General features: G+C 39.1%; 1 protein-coding gene across 1 annotated transcript in view; it reads right to left on the minus strand.

The window, feature by feature from the left end:
• The window catches only part of LOC138751787 (myosin-IIIa-like), a 93001-nt gene extending 75984 nt beyond the window's left edge, over positions 1-17017 (minus strand). Inside the window, exons 1-2 of the mRNA XM_069914574.1 lie at positions 16971-17017; positions 16137-16284 (exon numbers count right to left, since the gene is read on the minus strand). Coding sequence (XP_069770675.1) covers positions 16137-16284; positions 16971-16973 — 151 coding nt within the window. The 5' untranslated portion in view covers positions 16974-17017. The remainder of the gene's footprint in view (positions 1-16136; positions 16285-16970) is intronic.
• Positions 17018-21840: the final 4823 nt, after the last annotated feature.

The following is a 21840-nucleotide window of genomic DNA, read 5'->3' on the forward strand; positions in this document are numbered from 1 at the left end:
CTAAAAAAGCCTTGTGTGGTTATTTTGTCGTGCCCACTGCAATTCCAGTGGCCACACTTGCATGTATTCATGTCGAAAAACAAAATATAATAATTATATAGTCATATCAATTCCATTATACAGGATGGTTTTATAGAAAACCCCAAAAAAGAAGAAACCCCCCCCCAACCCCTCTCCCACCCAAACAATAATAGCCCAAATAGGGATGGAAAAAAGAAGAAAGATGGAAAAAGAATACAAATAGTAAAGAAGAAAAAAAGGGCAAACCTTGTTGTCAAGGAATCAGTGCCTTTCCCATGATTCTAACCTTTTTCTGTTTTATTTTTTAAAAATTCATTCCAAGGAATTAAAAAGGTTCACGAGATTTAGGGAATAGTTGTTTATAAATTTATACCTTCAATATGTAAATATGGGCACCAAATGTTCAAAAATATTGGAAGAATTTGAAGGTCTGGACCCAGTTTAATTTTTTCAGGATTACCGATGTTTTGGGAAAAGAATATTTTCTGAATGGTCTGGAATTGGATAGAGCTCATAGAGCAATAAGAAGTAAATCTCTTCCAGGTCAAGCTCCATGTTCTATCCTGATTAGATTTTTACTCTATCAAGATAGAGAATTGATTTTATAAGTTGCTGTTCAGAATCCGAAAAGTAATCAAAGCCCTTTAGTAGTTAAAATAGTTTTTTTAAAATGCTGATTTGAATCAAGCTGTTATTAAACATCGTAAAGAATTTAATTCAGCTAAAGCTGTTTTGTGGAAGAAAGGATATAAGTTTGCTTTTTGATATCCTGCTGTACTTAAAGTTTTTTTATGGAGATTTTCAATCTCAGTTTTTTAGTGATGATGTTGAAGCTCTTACATTTGCTAATTCTCTACTGGATAATAAACAGGTAGAAAGTCAAGAAGGGTTTCTTCATAAGCCTGTTCTTGTTCCGAAGAGGAAGAATGGAAGGTGAGAGATGGAATCTCAGCAGTTAATTGATATTGATGTTGATGTTGATCAATTTGATAAAGATTTGGAGGAAGCATACCACACTTGAAATGATTTGTTTGTACTATTTTTATGTTCTCTTCAGGGGAAGTGCATTAGTTACTGATCCTTCCGAAGTCGTTGGCCACTTTGTGGCATTGGTCACTCTTGTATAATTGAGGGGGTAATACTGCATTACAGTATGTTTTTTGTTTGTGTGGGTTTTTTATATATATGGGTTTTCTTTCTTTTCTTTTTTCTTTGAGAAGATCTTTTGGTCCTTTTTGTGTGGTTGCCATGGGGAGGTGTGATGAGGTGGTTATTGGTATGTTTTTTTAATAATGGCTAATTTAAATTTTGCTACTTTTAATGTTAATGGGCTTAATAATCTGATTAAGGGAAAAAGAGTGTTGATGTATATTAAAAAATTGAAGGTTGATTTTGCTTTTTTACAAGAGACACATTTAACTGAGAATGAACATCAGAAATTATAAAAGAGATTGGGTTGGACAAGTTATAGCATCTTCTTTCAATTTGAAAGCAACAGGAGTGATTAATAAAAAGTTATCTTTTAAATTGGAATCAGTTATTGAGTCAGTTGGTAGGCTTTTGATTGTAAGGGTAAAATTTTTTCTGAGTGTTGGACTTCAATGAATATTTATACTCCAAATATAAATGATGAGGAACTTATGTTGGACTCTTTCCTTAATTTAAATCAGGCATATGATAAAATTATGATAGGAGGTGATTTTAATTGTTGTTTAGATCCATTATTAGATAAATCTCAAAAATAAATAATTAGGACTAAAATGGCATCAATGAAAGAATTTAGCAGATATATGGAGGAGGTTAAATCCTAAAGAAAAATATTTTTCATTTTATTCATTTCGACATGATTATTTATTCTAGAATAGATTTATTTTTAGTATCAGCACAATTACAGGACGAGATATTGAAGGCTGAATTAAGAGTAGGATATTTTCTGATCATTTTTTGTTATTAATATTGTGCACTGGTTTGGAGAGAATTGATAATGTTTATCATTGGAAATTTAATTCTTTGTTGCTGAAACATGTTAAATTTTGTAAATTTATAAGGGATCAAATATAGCTTTTTGAAAATAAATATGGATTCAGTTGATAATAAATTTTTTTTATGGGATGGTTTAAAAGCTTACTTAAGGGGATAAATTATTAGTTATACTGCTAAAATTAAGAAACAAGTAAGTAGATTGGAGGAGGAGATAGAGATCTTGGAAAAAGATTTACAACAAAATTCTACAGAAGCTAATAAAGTATGTTTAGTTAATATGAAGTTACGATATAATTCATTACACATATAAATTTGAGAAATTATTACAGAGAACTCGACAGAGGTGTTCTGAATTGGGTGAAAGACCTGACAAAGTACTAACTTGGCAGTTAATAACAGAACAAGTTTCTGGAACAATAAATTCTATTAGATATGATTCAATGATTACATATTAACCTCAGGAAATTAATGATGTGTTTCAAAAATTTTATGAAAAATTGTATACCTCTGAAGTATTGGAGGATAAGGCTAAAATTGGTAATTTTTAAATCTGATTTAGATCTACCTTATTTGAATGATAAGGATATTAAGGATTTGGATGCTTCTTTTACTGTTAAAGAAGAAATAGATGCACTTCGATCTATGCCTAATGGGAAGTCTCCAGGGGATGATGGCTTTACTTCTGAATTTTATAAAGAATTTCAGGATTTATTAATTCCTTTATTGATGGATGTTCTGAAACAGGTGACAGAGGTTCATTCTTTTCCGGATTATTTTGCTAAAGCAATTTTTAGAGTTATTCTTAAGAAAGATAGGGATCTTTTGAAAGCAGGGTCTTATAGACCTATTTCTTTGTTAAATGTTGATTATAAAATTGTGGAGAAGTTTCTAGCTAACAGGTTAGCTAAATATTTACCAGCTGTAATCCATGTAGATCAGGTAGGTTTTATTAAAAATCAGTATTCAGCAGGTAATATTGTAAAGTTGATTTCTTTATTTAATGTTTCTTGGGAGGAATCTAACCTATCAATGGTTATTTCTCTCAATGCAGAAAAGGCCTTTGATAGAGTAGAGTGGAGTTTTTTATTTAAAGTTTTGTAGAAATTTAGTTTTGGCACTTTTTTATTAGTTGGATTAAGGCTTTATATAGAAGTCCTTCTGCTAGAGTTGTGACAAATGGACAGTTATTTTCACCTATTACATTATCCAGACTGACTACGCAAGGCTGTCCTTTGTCACCAGCTCTATTTGCATTGGTTATTGAACCTTTGGCTCAGATGATTAGACAAGATAGTAAAATTGAAGGTATTAAGGTGAAATCTGATTAATTTAAAATAAATGTTTGCAGATGATGTTTTGATATATTTAACAAAAACTTTGAATTCTTTGAGGAATTTGCATGATAAACTGAAGCATTCTGGTGAGATATCAGGTTATAAAATTAATTGGAAAGGAGTAAGATTTTGTCTTTTGCTGAAATGGACTATTCTTTGTGTAGGCATATTGTGAAATTTAAATAGTCAGATCAGATTAATTATTTAGGTATTAAGGTAGATTGTAATTATAGTCATTTATATGAATTGAATTATTTGCCCTTATTGTCAAAAATTAAATATAATTTTAATCGGTGGAAAGATTTATCTATTACATTAATAGGATGAGTTAATTGTATTAAAATTAATATTTTTACTCGTATTCAATATCATTTTCAGTCTATCCCTTGTAAGATTTTTCATAATTAAAAAAAGATTTAAATGCTTTGGTGGGGAAATTTTTTATGGAATGATAAAATGGTAAGTGTATCATTACAGAAATTAACTTGGAAATGTGAATTAGGAAGCTTGCCACTTCATAACTTTCAAAATTATTATGAATCAGCAAAATTGAAATTTATTAATAGGATGTTTAAAGTGGATAAACCTTTGATATGGGCAAATATTAAGTTATCTCAGATTGGTGAGAAGAAGATGGATCCGATTATTTATAGATGGAATCCTAAATTATTGAGTAATTTTAATTTAACTGTTTTCAAACATTTAATGGATTTATTGTATCAAAAATGTACTCACAGGTACTCAAGATAAGATTTCAGGTAAAACTCCTTTGTATCAAAATAAGCTTTTTTCCCTTCAAACTTAATAATCAACTTTTGAAATGATGGGATCAAAAGAGTATTAAATTGGTGCAAGATTGTTATGAAGCAGAATATTTTATTTCTTTTCAAAGAATGAAAGAGAAATACGATAATTCTTCAAATACTCTTTTATCTTATCAAATTAAAGCCAAAGTAAGTAGATTGGAGGAGGAGATATAGATTTTGGAAAAGGATTTACAAAGAAATTCTACGGAAGTCAATAAAGTACGTTTAGTTAATATGAAGTTACGATATAATTTTGGACATACTTTACGGTTACCTAAACAATCTAAGTTTGAAATTTTACTTACTGAAGGTGGCAAGAAGGGATTTATATCTGAGATGTACGCTTTATTACAAAATAAAATGCTTAAGCCGGATATTCATAAATCTAGATTAAAATGGGAAAAAGATTTAGCTATATCTATTTCTCAGGATGATTGATGAACTTATGCATGGATAGTTTGACCAAAATTGTAAATGCAAAGTATCAATTGGTTCATTATAATTTTATTCATCAATTATATTTAACTCTGGAGAAATTAAGGAAATATAAGTTTATTTCTTTGGGTTGATGCTTTAGATGTCATAAGGAAGTAGGCTCTTTTTTTACATTCTACTTGGTTATGTGAGATGGTGAAACCCTTTTGGAATAGATTTAAGGAACTTTTAGAAGCTATTTTTAAACTGAAAATTTCACTTGATCCTTTAGTATTATTGTTGGGTAACATTAAATGATTGAGTTTAGAATTAAAATTAAATAAATTTCAAATTGTTTTTTTGAGATTGGCTTTAGCTGTGGCTAGAAAATGTTTGGCAATTACTTGGAAAAATGAGACTGCTTTGAGTATTCAAAGATGGCATATGGAAATGAGATCTTGTATTTCAATGGAAAAGATAACATATAATTTACATAATAATTATTCCTTTTTAAAACTTGGAACCCATATTTGAATTATATGGGGTTGAATTATAACATAACATAGCATAACAATTACAGCACAGAAACAGGCCATTAGGGCCTTCTAGTCCGCACCGAACCAAACACCCCTTTCTAGTCCCACCTCCCTGCACAATGCCCATAACCCTCCATCTTCTTCTCATCCATATACCTGTCCAACCTTTTCTTAAATAATACAATTGACTCCGCCGCCACTATTTCTCCCGGAAGATCATTCCACACGGCTACCACTCTCTGAGTAAAGAAGTTCCCCCTCATGTTACCTCTAAACCTCTGCCCCTTAATTCTTAACTCATGTCCTCTTGTTTTAATCTTTCCTCCTCTTAACGGAAATAGTCTATCCACATCCACTCTGTCTATCCCTTTCATAATTTTAAATACTTCTATCAAATCCCCTCTCAACCTTCTATGCTCCAAAGAATAAAGACCTAATCTGTCCAATCTCTCCCTATACTCTAGATGCTTAAACCCAGGTAACATTCTGGTAAACCTTCTCTGCACTCTCTCCACTCTGTTTATATCCTTCCTATAATTAGGCGACCAGAACTGCACACAGAACTCCAAATTAGGCCGCACCAACGTCTTATACAATCTCAACATCACCTCCCAACTCCTATATTCCATGCAATGATTGATAAAGGCCAGCATACTAAAAGCCTTCTTCACCACCCTATTCATGTGAGTTTCTACCTTCAGGGAACGATGTACCGTTACTCCTAAATCTTTCTGCTCTTCTGTATTCCTCAATGCTCTCCCATTTACCACGTATGTCCTGTTCTGATTCTTCTTACCAAAATAAAGCACCTCACACTTATCAGCATTAAATTCCATCTGCCATTTTTCAGCCCACTTTTCTAAGCAGCCCAAATCCCTCTGCAATCCTTGAAAACCTTCTTCATTATCCACTATTCCACCTATCTTAGTATCGTCTGCATATTTACTAATCCAATTCACCACCCCATCATCTAGATCATTAATGTATAGAACGAACAACAATGGGCCCAATACAAATCCTTGAGGCACACACTGGTCACCGGCCTCCAACCTGACAGACAATTATCCACTACCACTCTCTAGCCTCTCCCTTTCAGCCAATGTTCAATCCATTTGACTATCTTAAAATTTATACCTAAAGACTGCACCTTCCTAACTAACCTTCCATGTGGTACCTTATCGAAGGCCTTACTGAAGTCCATATAGACAACATCCACAGCGCTACCCTCATCCACATTCCGTCACCTCTTCAAAAAATTCAATCCGATTGGTCAAACATGACCTTCCTCCCACAAATCCATGTTGAGTGCTCCTGATCAGACCCTGTCTATCCAGATGATTATAAGTACTATCTCTAAGAATTTTCTCCATTAATTTACCTACCACAGACGTCAAACTTACAGGCCGATAGTTGTCAGGCTTCCTCCTTGAACCCTTTTTAAATATCGGAACCACATGCGCAATGCGCCAATCCTCCGGCACTATCCCCATATCTAATGACATTTGGAAAATTACCGCCAGAGCCTCTGCTATTTCCTTCTTCACTTCTCTCAATGTCCTGGGGAAGATCCCGTCTGGTCCCGGAGACTTATCCACCTTTATATTCTTCAAAAGCCTTAAAACTACACCTTTTGTAATCTCTATATTCCCCATATTTACCCAATTTGCTTTTTTTATCTCACATCTCCCAATATCCTTCTCCTTAGTGAATACCGAAGAAAAGAAACTGTTCAATATCTCCCCCATTTCTCTAGGCTCCACACAAAGTTTTCCGCTCTGATATTCTAAGGGACCAATTTTGTCTCTAGCTTTCCTCTTACCATTAACATATTTGTAGAACTCTTTTGGATTAGTTTTCACCCTGCTTGCCATAGTTTCCTCGTACCTTCTTTTTGCTCTCCTAATTCCTCTCTTAAAATTCCTCTTACATTCAATGTATCTTTCAAACAACTCCTTAACTCCATGCTTCTTATATCTAATGTACGCCTCCCTTTTTCTTCGAACCAAGTTTCCAATATTCCTTGAAAACCACGGCTCTCTCAAACCTTTTGCCCCTCCTTTTAACCTAACAGGAACATAAAGCTTTTGCACTCTCAAAATCTGATCTTTAAAAGACTTCCATCTCTCTACTACATCCTGCCCATAAAACAAATTGTCCCAATGCACACCCTGCAAGTCCTTTCGCATCTCCTCAAATATAGCTTTTCCCCAATCAAAAACCTCAACCCTTGGCCCTGACTTCTCTCTTTCCATAATGACATTGAAGCTGATGGCATTATGATCACTGGACCCGAAGTGCTCGCCAACACTAACCTCCGTCACTTGACCCATCCCATTTGCCAACAGTAGATCTAACACTGCTCCTTCTCTGGTCGGCACCTCTACATATTGTTGTAAAAAACTATCTTGCACACATTTCACAAACTCTAACCCATCCAGTCCTTTCACAGAATGTGTTTCCCAATCTATATGTGGAAAATTAAAATCTCCCATAATTACAACCCTGTGCTTATCACAAATATCTACTATCTCCCTATAGATTTGCTCCTCTGGGTCTCGGTCCCCTCCGGGTGGTCTATAATACACCCCTACAAGTGTAACCTCTCCTTTCCTACTCCTCAGTTCCACCCAAATAGCCTCCGTGGATGTGCCCTCTAATCTATCCTTCCTAGGCACCGCTGTAATATTTTCCCTGACAAGCAATGCAACCCCACCTCCTCTTGCCCCTCCGACTCTATCACACCTAAAACAACGAAACCCAGGGATATTCAGTTGCCAATCACATCCCTCCTGCAACCATGTCTCACTAATTGCTACCACATCATACTTCCAAGTATCAATCCACACCTTCAGCTCATCCACCTTTTTTTCAATACTCCTGGCATTAAAATATATGAATTTCAGAGATTTCCCAATTTTTAATCCCTGTTTTCCCTCATCTTTAATAACAACATTATTTACTTTTCCTGCCAATTGCCCTTCATCTTCTTCCAGAGCAATTCCCTTCTCTATCACCTGCCCATCCATATTCAAATACTTACTACAAACTTTCTTTGTTTGCATTCTAACCTTCTCCTTACTGCTCTGTACTATTTTGTTCCCTCCCCCCAACCATTCTCGTTTAAAGGATCCTGAGTAGCCCTAGCAAATACCTCTGCCAGGATTCTGGTCCCCCTGGGATTTAAGTGTAACCCGTCCTTACTGTACAGGTCACATCTCCCCCAAAAAAGGTCCCAGTTATCCAGAAACTTAAAACCCTGCCCCTTACTCCACCCCTTCAGCCACGTGTTAATCCTCCACCTCATTCTATTTCTATTCACACTGTCACGTGGCACAGGGAGTAATCCAGAGATTACCCCCTTTGCGGTCCTTTTTTTTAACTCCCTACCTAACTGCCTGTACTCACTTTTTAGGACCTCTTCTCTAATTCTCCCTATGTCATTGGTACCTACATGTACCACGACCTCTGGCTCCTGTCCCTCCCACTTTAGGATATCTGGGACACGAGCAGCAACATCCCGGACCCTGGCACCAGGGAGGCAAACCACCATACGGTTCTCCTTGCTGCGTCCGCAGAATCCCCTATCCGTCCTCTTAACTATGGAGTCTCCTACCACAATTGCCCTCCTCTTCCTTTCCCTCCCTTTCTGAGCTACAGGGGCCGACCTCATGCCAGAGGCACAGCCACTGTCGCTCCCCCCAACCTTGATGTCCCCCTCAACAGTGCTCAAAGAGGCGTACTTATTGCTGAGGGTTACATTCACAGGGCTCCTCTCTGGCACCTTACTTTTTTTTTTGTCCCTCTCCTAACCTTTCATCCTCCCGTGGCCCTGGCGTGACCACCTGGCTGTAACTCCTGTCTATGACTTCCTCTGTTTCCCTAACCAGCCTGAGGTCATCAAGCTGCAGCTCTAGTTCCCTAGTTCCCTAACACGGTCCCTGAGAATCTGCAGCTCAACACACCTAGTGCAGATATATTAATCCCCTTTCCACATGTTAGAGGTGTTGCTCCAAACCATTTTAATTAATTGATGAATTTTATGTTATGTGATCTCTTTCTTTCTTTTTTTTGGGGGGGTAGATTAGAGGGGTGTGGGTAGGAGTGGGTGGGTTAGGGTGGGGGGTTGTAGGGGTTTTTATTTGCATTAAAATATCATGTATGTATTTTGTTTTTCTAAGCTGTATCCATTATTATATGTTTAACCATGATTTAATAAATACAATTTTCAAAACAAAACATAAGGGAGCAACTCCTGGAGAAGGATGACCCGCCCCTTCAGGAAGTCATGCAGATGGCCCAATCGCTGGTGTGACAGAGTATTTAGAGGTGGCTTGGGAGGAATTGCTAGAGCAGCTTGCATGCACACATTTTAAAACACAGAATTTGCAGGACTTTTGCAGAGTGCTTTTTGTAGAAAGAGCAACAATGTTGCAGAATACAGCCTGCCTGGGAGAGCATGTGATCTTTGCAGGCAGGGGCAGAACAGTTTTGTTCTCCGAGAGGGAGGGAGTGAAACAGAGGGGAGAGACACAGAAATCAGTTCCATAAAGACAAAGCTGGCAAATGTTTGGAAGGCTGCCTGGTCAAAGGAGAAGTCTGGCAGTCTGAAAGGTGACCTGAAAGAAAGAGGATCATCTGCAGAACCCTGAATGGGGCAAGGCTGATTGGAAAGGAATCAATTGCGGATGTCCTGGGAAAGAAATCTCTCTCTGAAAACCAGCAAGAACCCTCCTGAGTAGTAATTATTTGCCTGTTAAGCACCAAAGACTGGAGAATTTTGTTAATGCTAACTTCTGTGCACAGTACAAGAATTGTAACACTGGAGACAGCACAAAAGAATGCAGAGGCCAATGCGGATGCCAGGTGGAGAGAACAGGTGACACCATCTTGGGACTCGGGGTCCCTGACTGCCATTGCTGTTACTGAGCACACGAGGTGCAACTACTGCGGCCAGGGCAAACACCTGCAGAAGTACTGTCCGGCCGTAGCACGACCTCCTTAAACTGCTGGAGGAAGGGCCACTACACAAAGACATGCTGCTCTAAACTTCAGTGCCATGTGTGGACTGTAACCTACAACACCATCTTGAGCTAACCCATTTCTGGCCTCATTTCCAGTAGCTGAGGAAAGAACATCTGGAATAAGAGTGCAATGACACAGGATAATGTCACATCTGGGCTTCTCTTCTGGACTCCATCGCATGCGATCTATGGTGGAGGCCATCTTCACGATCTCCTGGGTAGCCATCTTGGTGGGAGCTGTACCAATGATATAGCAGCAGCAACATGGACAGTGAGCTGATGTTGGCCTCCACCGTGCTGGATCAGAGCAGGCCACACCAGCTAGGGTGATCGATGATGGACTTTGAGGTAAACAGCCACACCACGGGCTGTCTGTTCTTGACACAGGAAGCACATAGAGTTTCATACACCTATGTACGGGTATATTCCCTGACCGTTTCTCTGGTGAAGTGCAAAGTAGTGTTAGCCTCCAAATCCCTCTCTGAGGAAATCAGTGGGTGCTGCACTGTCACCCTAACTGTGAGGGGCACGAAATATATAACAATATATATATTGCTGGTAATGCATCACCTCTGTGCGCCTATCATACGAAGGGCTGGATTTCTAGTGCCAGCTTAAGGGTGTGTTGATATAGTTTGACGGTCCACATCCACCACTCACAGTTAGTAATAACCAGTTCCTGGAGGGTCCTTCCATCCTCCTGAATGTGCCCAATCACACACTGGTATGCTGTTCAGGGCACGCGACCTGCAGTTTGGCCACCTTCTGGGTCCCCCCGCCCCTCTGTTCCAAAACCTCACCCCAGATTGCAAAGCAATCACCACTAAGAACCACCTGATGCCTTGTCCAGAAGAACCTGTGCCAGGGTGCAAGTAGATCGCCTCTAAGTCCCCAGGGTCACAAGGCTCTACCTTTTTGTGAGGGCCCGTAACCTCCCCTATTCAATAGAGGAGGTCAGGGAGTTGACTCACAATTGCTCGGTCTGCGTAGAATGCACGCTGAATTTTTACTGACTAGAGAGAGCCCAGCTCATCAAGGCCACTTGTTCCTTTAAACATCTCAGTATTGATTTCAAGGGGCCTGTCCAGTCCGTGAATTGGAACATGTTCTTCCTGAATATCGTGGATAAGTACTCACGTTTCCCATTTGCCATCCCTTGACCACATGACATGACCACATCCACGGTCATTAAAGCCCTCTGCACCATCTTCTCTCTGTTCGGATACCCCAGTTATGTCCACAGTGATCTGGGGTCCTCGTTCGTGAGTGACAAGATGTGGCAATACTTCCTTTCCAAGGGCATGGCCACGAGTAGAACCATCAGCTCAACCTCCACAGGTATGGGTAGGTGGAAATGGAGAATGGCATGATCTGGAAGACCGTCCTTTTGGCCCTCAAGTTGAAAGAGATGCCAGTATCCAAGTGGCAAAAGGTCCTTCCAGAAGCGCTGCATGCCACCAGGTCCCTACTCTGCAGGGCAAATAAGCCACCCCACATAAAAAAATGTTCTTTTTCCCTAGGAGGTTGGCATCAGAAACCACACTGCTGGTCTGGCTGATGACCCCAGGGCCAGTGCTTCTCCGTAAGCATGTTAGGACCCACAAGCAGACCTACTGGTCAAGGAAGTGCATCTCCTACATGCTAACCCACAGTATGCTCTGGTAAGGTACCTGGATGGACTGGATGACATAGTGCCCACCCAGGACCTGGCTCGAGCTGGGGCCCCGGCGTGGGAGGCATACCCAGTAGCTCTTGTCAGTGACAGTTAGACCCAGGGACTACCCCGACAAGTGACAAAATCAACCCACCACCACAGCCCCTCAGAGTGCCACACCCCCCCCACCCCTACAAACCATCAGCCCAGTGTACCATCAGTACACACAAAGACAGTTCAGCCCTCCATCACCTAGCCTGCCAAACAAGCCGCTGTTCTGCAGGAAGCAACAACACAATCCGTGCTGTGGCGAATGCAGTACTGGATAAAGCCACTAGATCAGCTGAATCTATAAATTTTTGTGGACTACATGACCAGTTGCTGAGGGATATTGCCCTGCTTCACCCTGAATGTGGTGGAACGTGGTAATGCAGGCATGACCTCACTGGACTGGGCAGGCTGGCCTGCCTTCTGTTGCTGTAGCTCCTCCCGGTAAGATCCATAATAAAAGCTGATAGCCCTAGTCTACTCCCTCATACCTGCCTTGGTCGTGAACCAGCTGCAGGTAGAGGCAAGCCAAAGGTTTCTGATTAATAAAGCCTTTGACATCTTGCTTCCTGTCCGCAGGTGGTCATTGATCATGCGACAGGAAGTAAGGATCTACTAGGTGGAGATGGGTGCAGATTGCTCAATGTTAATTAATGTTTACATGCACCTTCCTGCTTTGTAAAAAGAATGCAGAGGTTGTTCATAATCAGAGAATTGAGGGCCCCATGACTTGTGCTGCTGGTCAACCCCAGCCAAGCCAGTAAATTTCCATCAGCCTGGAGTTTTCCAGATCAGGTGACTTGTAAGAACAAGTCCCGGGGAAAAGGGGAACCCAGTTACGTGATTGGCTCACAATGAGGGCAATTTGCAGATGAATAGTGTGTTGCTTAATGCTGATAGGGTAATGCTTGTCACATGGAAGAAGACTTTTTTGATTGGTTAAGTCAGGTTGTAGTGGGGTATACAAACCCATATCATTGTATGCTTGGGGCACTTTTAGATCCCCTACAGGGGTAATGGACCTCCTGCTAAGCTTGTGAGAATCTAAAAAGTCTCCATTCTTTACAGTACATTTGCTGAAGAATAGAGCATCCCCCTGGACCTAGATGAAGGTGGCCAAAAGCAACTCACCTTAAATTTATGCCCTTCAATTTTAGATTCCTCTACCTTTGGAGAAATTTTACGTTTCTCTACGAGAGGCCAGTGAATATCAGCAATGCTCCATACGATTAAGTCTGAGGATTCGTATCTTTGGCACGTTTACTTCCTCTCTGAGAAAAATTCTGATGAGTTGAGACCGAAGGCAACATTAAACTATTTCATGTCAATATAGACAGAAGATGCAATAGAACAGTTATGCTGATACTTGTTACATTGTACAGTCAATCCATGAACATTAATGCAGATGGCTGTCATATGTTCTCTCATTTAATGTGATCTGCAATTTGAGAAAGTGATTGTCAAGGGGTCATCAGAACTCAGTGTTGTGAGGCTCAGGTCATTTTGAGATCTTTGAGTCAGAGGTATAGTTTCCTACAGCATAGAAACAGGTCTTCAGCCCACTGTGTCTGTGCTCACCTGCTTGCCTACATTAATTTCAAAACCCCTCTATGGCCTCATTATTCATTTACCCATCGAGATTCCTAATATATTGTCATCGTTCCTGCCTCCACCCAGATGACAACTCATCCCAGACACCGTTCGTTGTGTGAAAAGTGTATCCTTTTCCTTTTCACCTTGAGCTTGTTCCCTCTATTTTTAGACCAAGGGAAACAGGCTTGAACTCTCTTCCCTTTTATACTCCATCATGTCATCTCGCAGCCTCCTTTGATCGATGGAAACAGACCCAGCCTATCCCATCTCGCCTGGTAACTCAAGCCCTCCAATCCCTGTGGGAGGTGTTGGCCTTATTTATTTACTGCTATCAACTGTGCCAGCCACGTTCGAAACCAAGCTGACGAATCATCATTAAAACTTCTAGTAGGATAATTAGAAATGGGATCTGAGGAGTGCTTCTGTGAGATTTCCAAAATTCATCCAAACTAATCTCTTCAAAATCAAGGTACATGGGGTGAAATCCATCCACAGAAATGCAAACAATTAAAAAATCTAAACCCTACCCTGAATGGTTCATCTTTGGGCAACCAGACAGAAAAAGAGATGATTAATTGCCAAGCCTGGGGTGCAACGGAGGTGAGACAGGGACTTAGTGATAGCCCACTGGCAAAAGATGATTTGTCAACTTAAATATAATAATGAGGCCAAAGCCTCAATGTTAAACATGGCAGACAGGTTCCCAATGGGAACAGTATTTTTGCAGCTCAGGAAAAATGAGTGAAGATTTGCAGGAAGTTGCAACCTAGTAAAATTATTTGCAAGCCAGGAAGGGCAAAAATCCTCCCCCTAGGCCGGAGGTTCTCAACCTTTTTCTTTCCACTCACATACCATTTAAGTATTCCCTATGCCATTGGTGCTCTGTGATTACCAAGGGATTGCTTGAGGTGGCATGTGAGTGGGAAAGGAAGGTTGAGAACAACTGCTCTAAACCCAATTGTTACTGAAATATTTTGCTTGAGAAAAATTGTTATTGGCCCATTTCCTTTGGAGTTATGAAACCCTACACATAACAAGTCAATTAGGTACTATTAAAACAGTGGTTTTCAAACTTTTTTTCCACTAACTTACCACCTTAAGCAATCCCTTATGAATCACAGCGCACCTATGGTATAGGGAATACTTAAAGTGGTATGTGAGTGGAAAGAAAAAGGTTGAGAACCACTGGACTAGGCTTAAATGCTCAGTCTCCATACATCTTCTTCTCATCTACCCCCTGGAGTGCAAACTGGGTTTCTCTCATGATCAATACCATGGACTCCTCCAACCAATTATTCCTATTAGTATGGTCTTGTCTGTGGCATTCTTCAGAGTGCACCTTGTGCTGTTGGAAGCAAGGCCTATCAGTCAGATTAACTGTTAAGTCATTACACTCTCCAAATTTAACTATTTTCTAATTGGAAAGGTTGTCAATTTTTGGGCTTGGATGTCCTAAAGGTGAGAATGAATTTTTGGCATTTGAACGCATGTAAACTTTTGAAGAATTGTTTGAAGACTTGACTGTTTGTGTGCAGCACTCTCTGAAACAGAAATGGACTGAAGTACTTTCCAACAGAATGAAGTTAAAATGTGCTACAATTTACAAGGCATGCTAAAAAAAATATTCCGTTCAGATTTTGAGTAAATCAGCTATTTTCCACTTTATGTTTAAATGCAGCATATGATGATAAAAAGATGCAAGAATACGTTCCCCTTCAAATGAAGAATAAAAATAATTCATGTTTTCAATTCCATTCTGCAAAAAAATAGTGAAAGTGCTAGTTGTTTTTTTCTGGAATATTCAATCTTTGGATTCTGGTACTAACCTTGACAGTGATTTGATTGCACGTAAAACAACATTTTTAATACTGCTTCTTGCTATAATAAACAGTTCAAGTCAATTCAATTGACGATTCCTTCTTTGTCATATTGAACCCTAAGTCCACAAGTCATTCCAATTTGACTGGTCTGAAGAATGTCTGCCACCTTGGCATTGGTTGTTCAAACTTGAATGACCAAAAGTTGAAGTCTCCATTTCCTTACGCGAGTTTAGACAGCATACCAGAAGTGTGGTAATTAAAGAGGCGAGACTTCCAATGCGCATCATCGATACATGCTATTCATTAGCCTGTTGTTCACAGAATGCCTGCAGTTAACTTTCCGACCTTTTTACACAGCATGCTTTCTGGGAAAATGGCAATAATTTCCTGCAGCACAGCGGCTGTGTAAAAAAACATAATACACTACACCTTCCCATTCCCTTATTTAATTCTATTACCTATTTTATCTTTCATGCCTATCAGTTCCACATTGATAAGTAATTTAAATAGCCAATTAACTTAACAACTTTTGGAATATGGTAGGAAATTAGAGCTGCCTAAAGCAGCATACAAAATCATAGGGAGAAATGCAAAGTCCACACTGACTGCAGTGGAGGTAGGGATTAAACCACAGCAGTACCTGCTGCATTAGTGAATGCATCTTGGAATTTTCTTTCCAGGCATTTTCACGTTGCTCTGTGTCTCACCAGCTTTGAAAGCCTTTCCAATCAACTTTTCACATCTGTTCTGTCTACCAGCATCTTTCCATCACTCTAACCTTTGAAAAGTGCCCTCAGGAATTTTGATACAGAAAAGAGCACATAGAGCAACTGTGAATTCCTGTTTCTTCAGGTTCTGATTTAATTCTAAATATTATGTTGCTGGAACAGTACAATATAGACAAACCTGGCTGAGACTGGTGTGAGACAGGACTCCCAATTTTTTGCTTATTCTCAGGGTGCAGATCTTGACTCTTTGATGTTAGATAGTGTGAGGCAATGACATCATTTAGCTTCTTCTGCGCAATCAGGAATTCATCAGAACATTTTGTTATCTGGAAATAAAATCAAATAACCAATACATTTTAACATGAACATTTTTTTAAAAAACTGGAAATCTGAAATAAAAAACAGGAAATGTTGAAAAAAGTCTCAGGGGAATCTGACAAAATGTCTTTGATTGGAAACATCAACAGTTTCCTTTCCACTGATGTTGGCAGACCTGCTGAATGTTTACAACAATTCTGATGTCTTTTAAAATGTTGGTTTAGACATGATTCAACAAAGAAAACCACATCACACCTCACATTGCCATTTGAAATATTTTGTAACAATATGAAAGATAATTCAGGCTAATTATCTTACTGTAGATGTGAATACCATTAAAAAAATAGAGATACAGGCAATTAGGTTTATGCAAAGACATATTTTACAAGCTACTGAGTATATGGCAATTAGTGACAACTCAGTGAGTTGAGACAGATATTAGACAGATATTCTTGTGTTTGCTTCATTTCATTCTTAAGAGGAAAGCAAAAAGAAACCTGCAGGATTTTTTTTAAATCAGATGTCATTTCTTTGATTATCTCCAAAAGTAAATATTAACCTCCCAGTGATAAATAAGGCAAATCATTCAACTATACCTGCTCACAAGAATAAACTGTATTAGTTAATAAATGCAGGGATGTTACTTTGAATAGATTGACTATCTAATTGTACTAACTTCGGACTATTTAGATACCATTTACAAAGAGTCTCATTAAATTGTCTCAACCTCTGATTTTTGTCAGAGCTGTTGAGTTGTAATCAAGCTGAATTATTGTGACATCACAGAATCTTCTTTATTTGCTTTATCAATGAACCCTATCAATAGTTATTCTGACATCTCATTTTTATAGCTCAATGCTACTATTTCTTATTTTGAGTGTAACAGCTATTATTTATGACATGTTTAGAATTTGCCATTCGTTGATGAGAAGGGATTTAGTTGTTAGGTATAAATCCCAATATTCTTTACTAAGCACCAGATATTTCTATCTCAGGGATTAATACTGTCATCAATTCCATTGGCTGATTTGAATTTCAAAAGTTAAAATCCCATAAAGGAAAAGGACCAAAATCATTGATATCACCCACCTGCTTTGAAAAGTTTGCAAACATAATTCCTTCCCTTTCAGTACATTCTTGAATATATTTTCTTTCCTTAAAGCCTCTGAAATTACTTTGAATTTTCACTGCTGCTTCATCCTCTTCCATGGTGTCTGACTGTAGAGCAGATGCTTCACTGGTCATGCCTTCTCCAAGAACTGTTAAACCTCCATCTAATTTCCTTTCTTCTATTAACTCCTCCCTTTCCTTCTGCTCTCTGGAGGTGGTCTGAATGACGATGGTAGTATTGTCCTTATCTGACCCTTCATTGGCCAGATTTTCCTCTTGTGGCAGATGTGTTTCCTGGTTAGCTTGTTCTCTTTCCGTGATTTTATCTTTCACCTTATTCTCTTTTAGTTCTTTCCCTTCCATATTCATAGCACGGACTTCCTCTTGACTCTCCTGTGGTGAATTTCCCTTCTGTTTTCCTCTGTCGGGAAGTTTTCCCTGACCTTCAAGGCGTTTTCTCTCTCGGTGCCCACGATAGTTGCTCTGAAGGACTTTTGCCGCTTTGTCCTCATCGTCCATCATGTGGACTGCACTTGTGGCCTTGCCTGAAGCCGCACGTATCTCCCTTGTCTGGCTCTCTGTGGATTTTCGGCTGTTGCTTCTAATATCTCCTTTCGCCAATTTCCCAGAGAAGCTTCTTGCCGAGTCTGCTCTTGCTCTTTGCTCCCCTTCGACATTCATATCAGGCCTCTTCTGTTCTTCATACGGATTTTTTGCATCGTGGTTTCTAATCAGAACAAACAAAAAGGAATTTATTCTGGGACTCTAAAGGACAATCATGAAAACAATTGTAAAGCACAAATGACTTGCAAAGAATTATCTAATAGTACTGATAAATTCCTCTTTTTGAATTATGCATGTTGGTAACAATACTGTAGTTATCTTTTTAATGGCTGCCTTAGGCAGTAGCATTGATTTACATGGACGACAACATATATTTGAATTGATAGATTTTTTTAACACTACTCATGAACAATGATTCCTTTCATCTCTAGATATTTTAAGACACAAAGAGAATCTAATAGAATGTCATGGAATTTTCTTCAAACTTTATCTTTAAAATTGTGGTCATTTTTTTATTAGTTGCGGCAGTAGTGAGTGTAGTTGGCGCTGCTGCTCACAACTCCAGTGACATGGGGTCAACCTCACACCCTGCGTGGTTTGCCCCTTCTCTCCATTAACATATGGGTTTCTCCCTGCTCTTGGGGGCCTAATTCCTTCTTGTGAAATGACCTCTATCCTCAATGCATCCCCACCACCCCGGCCATGCCCTTTACTCTGCTACCATTGAGAAACAGGTAGAGGAGTCTAAAGATGAGCCCTCAGTAGCACAAGGACAGCTTCTTCCCCGCTGCCATCAGATTCCTGAATAATCAATGAATCAAAGAGACTGCCTTACTTTGACTTTTCATGCATATTTTTGTAAGGTGGTTTATATGAACTTTTGCACTAAGACGCTGCTGCAAAACAACACATTTTGTGTCTTGTTCATGACAATAAATTTTGATTCTGAAATGCTGGAAGCTGCTTCTTTGTGTAAGTTGTGGATATGCATGGTTAAAAATTAGAGTTCATTCTCTATCCGTGCACTAATCCTGCTATTTTAGATCAGCTGTGCCCAGTTTTACCCCTATTAAAAAAATCGAGATTGCTCAAAATTACATTAAAAGGGGAACTACAGCATTTTGGACATTAAGTCACATGCTGTAACCAAACCCATATGGAATAAAAATGCAGGACAAAGGGAAAAGTATAAATTAACAGAAGATCAAAATGAGTTTCTAAAAATGGAATTGGAATTCAAATTAAAAAAGGAACCAACAAACATTAATAAGTGGAACATTACTCCATGCTGTTTGCCTCAAACTTCCAAATAATCTATACTTAGAGAAACACAAGAATGCCGTACTGAAATCTATGAGCAGGCAATGAGTTTCTGGAGAGATTCAATGGGTCAGGCAGAATCCATGGACAGATATGGTCAGTCAATGTTTTGGGTTGGTATCCTTTCTCATGATTAAATTGGGAATGGGAAATAGCAAATTGTTGGGGGAGGGAATGGGGTAAAGTGGTAAGAGGATAATGGTCAGATGAAGGAACCAGAGGTGGAGGCAGATAGGGAAGGTAGAGGAATGTTTGAGAGAAAAATGATAACATGCACAGGTAAAGGTGAAATAGAAGCAGTGCAACTAGATATGGATGGGGTTTACCTAAGATTGGAAAATTCAATGTTCATGCTGTTGGCTTAAGACATCCAGCGCTGTCTGGATGTACCTTCTGCACATGACCTGTGTGGTTTTTCCCTGGGTTCTCCAGTTTCCTTCCATCCTCCAAAATGTAAGGGATTGTTGGTTAATTGGGTGTAATTGAAGGGCATGGTTTCATTTAGCTAGAATCAGTTTCTATCACAGTGTGAATAAAATTTAATTTAAAAAAATATCCAGGGATAATATGACATGTTGTTCCTCAAGTTTATATTTATCCTTACCCTGACATGCCTGTGTAGCAATGCTGAGTGGAATTCAAATGACTTGAACTGGGAGTTCTTACAGAAAGAGCAAAACAGTTGCCCCAATATCCTCAATCTCTTTGGCTGATTCACTGGTGATTGCAATGGAGGATTCAGACAGGAAGGGGAATGTCTAGAATAAAAAGGCAATGAAGCAGAATAGCCACTGGGAGTTGGGATGGAAGTCTGTGTATATGAATGTGGAATTGAGTTGCATAAATAAATTCAACTGACGGTTCAAATTGGTACGTAAAGGTCAGCCAGAGCATCACTGATTGCAAAAGTGAATTATCCCCTTTTATATAAGTAAATGGAAGACTGATGTCGAATGCCTGAAAGTGGGCATGGTGAAATGTTTATCTTCCTTTCGATAAACTAATGTTGTACCATGCCCTGGACAACTTCCTTCAAGACTATCTGTGCTTAGTCCTTGGATATCCAGTCGAGGAGCAAGGTGTCCAATGAGGGAATTAAGAAAAATATCAAGGTCATCACAGCTTTTTGTAAATAATCTCAGTATGCAATCAACACACTCCATTTAAGATTGAGATATTATGGTTACCCTCCATGGTGTACCCATAATTCCAAAACACTCCGGGGGGGAACAGCAACTTTGTACAGTGAGCTTAAACAGAGATTTCAGCTTAGTTTATACATCAATACCTTAAACAGAGATTTCAGCTTAGTTTATACATCAATACCCCTGAGAATGCAAATTTGGGTGAGAGTAAGAAGGTGTAAAGCAATTCTATACTCCTGAACGTTCGAACTGTACTCCCTGGATCTCATGCTTCTTTCATTTTCTATTTAATTACACAACTTACATTGCTTCATTCAAAGTTTTAAGTGCAGCATTCTTCCTTTCTTCCAGCATCTCGCAGTATGCTTTTCGACTCAGGTATCCTCTGGCAACTGAGACAAATAAATTGAAAATATTCATTTTATGGCATCCAACTCCAAAGTCAAAGTCTACCATGTATTGCATTTTAGATATTTTATATGCATTCTAAAATACTTTTGACTGGGTGATGCTATGAAGTTTCACCTGTTCTGGGACCACTCCTCTGTGATTTTTATAAATGACCTGGATGACTAAGTAGAAGGGTGTAGTAAGTTTGCAGATGCCATGGAGGTTGATGGTGTTGAGGGTAGGCTCGAGGGCTGTCAGAGATTACAGAAGGACATTGCTAGGATGCAGAGCTGGGCTGAGAAGTGACAGATAGAATTTAATCCAGAAAAGAGTGAAGTGGTTCATTTCAGTTGGTCAAATTTGAAGGAAGAATGCAATGTTAATGGGAAGACTGAGCAGTGTGGACAAACTGAGAGATCTTGAGATGTGTCCACAGGACATTCAAAAGCTGCTGCGAAGGTTGATAGTGTGGTTAAGTGTGGAGTGTTGGCCTTCATTAATCATGGGATCGAGTTCAAGAGCTGTGAGGTAATGTTGAAGCTATAGAACCAGAAATTATTGTCATAAACATGTCATGAAATTTGTTTCTTTGTGACAGAATTACAGTGCAAATATTGCTATAAATTATATATACAAATAAATAAATAAGTGCAAAAAGAAGAGGTAGTGTCTGTGGTTCATTATCCATTCAGAAATCTAATGGTGGGAGAAAGAATCTTTGTGTGCTGCTGGGTATTCGTCTTCTTGATGGTAGCAGTTTGAAGAGGGTATGGCCTGGGTGGTGAGTGTACTTTAGGATAGAGACAGCTTTCTTAAGACACCACCCATGAAGACTGGTGCCCATAATGGCACTGGCTGAATTCACAACTTATAGTTTTTCATGTCTGTGCATGGGAACCTCATACCAGACAGTGATTCAGCTAGTCAGATGCTCTCCATGGTACACCAATAGAAATTTGTAAGTCTTTGATGACACACAAAATCTCCTCAAATTCCTCATGAAGTATGGCCACTGGTAAACCTTCTTCTTGATTG

The sequence above is a fragment of the Narcine bancroftii genome, chromosome 1, assembly GCF_036971445.1.
Source record: "Narcine bancroftii isolate sNarBan1 chromosome 1, sNarBan1.hap1, whole genome shotgun sequence".
Taxonomy (NCBI): domain Eukaryota; kingdom Metazoa; phylum Chordata; class Chondrichthyes; order Torpediniformes; family Narcinidae; genus Narcine; species Narcine bancroftii.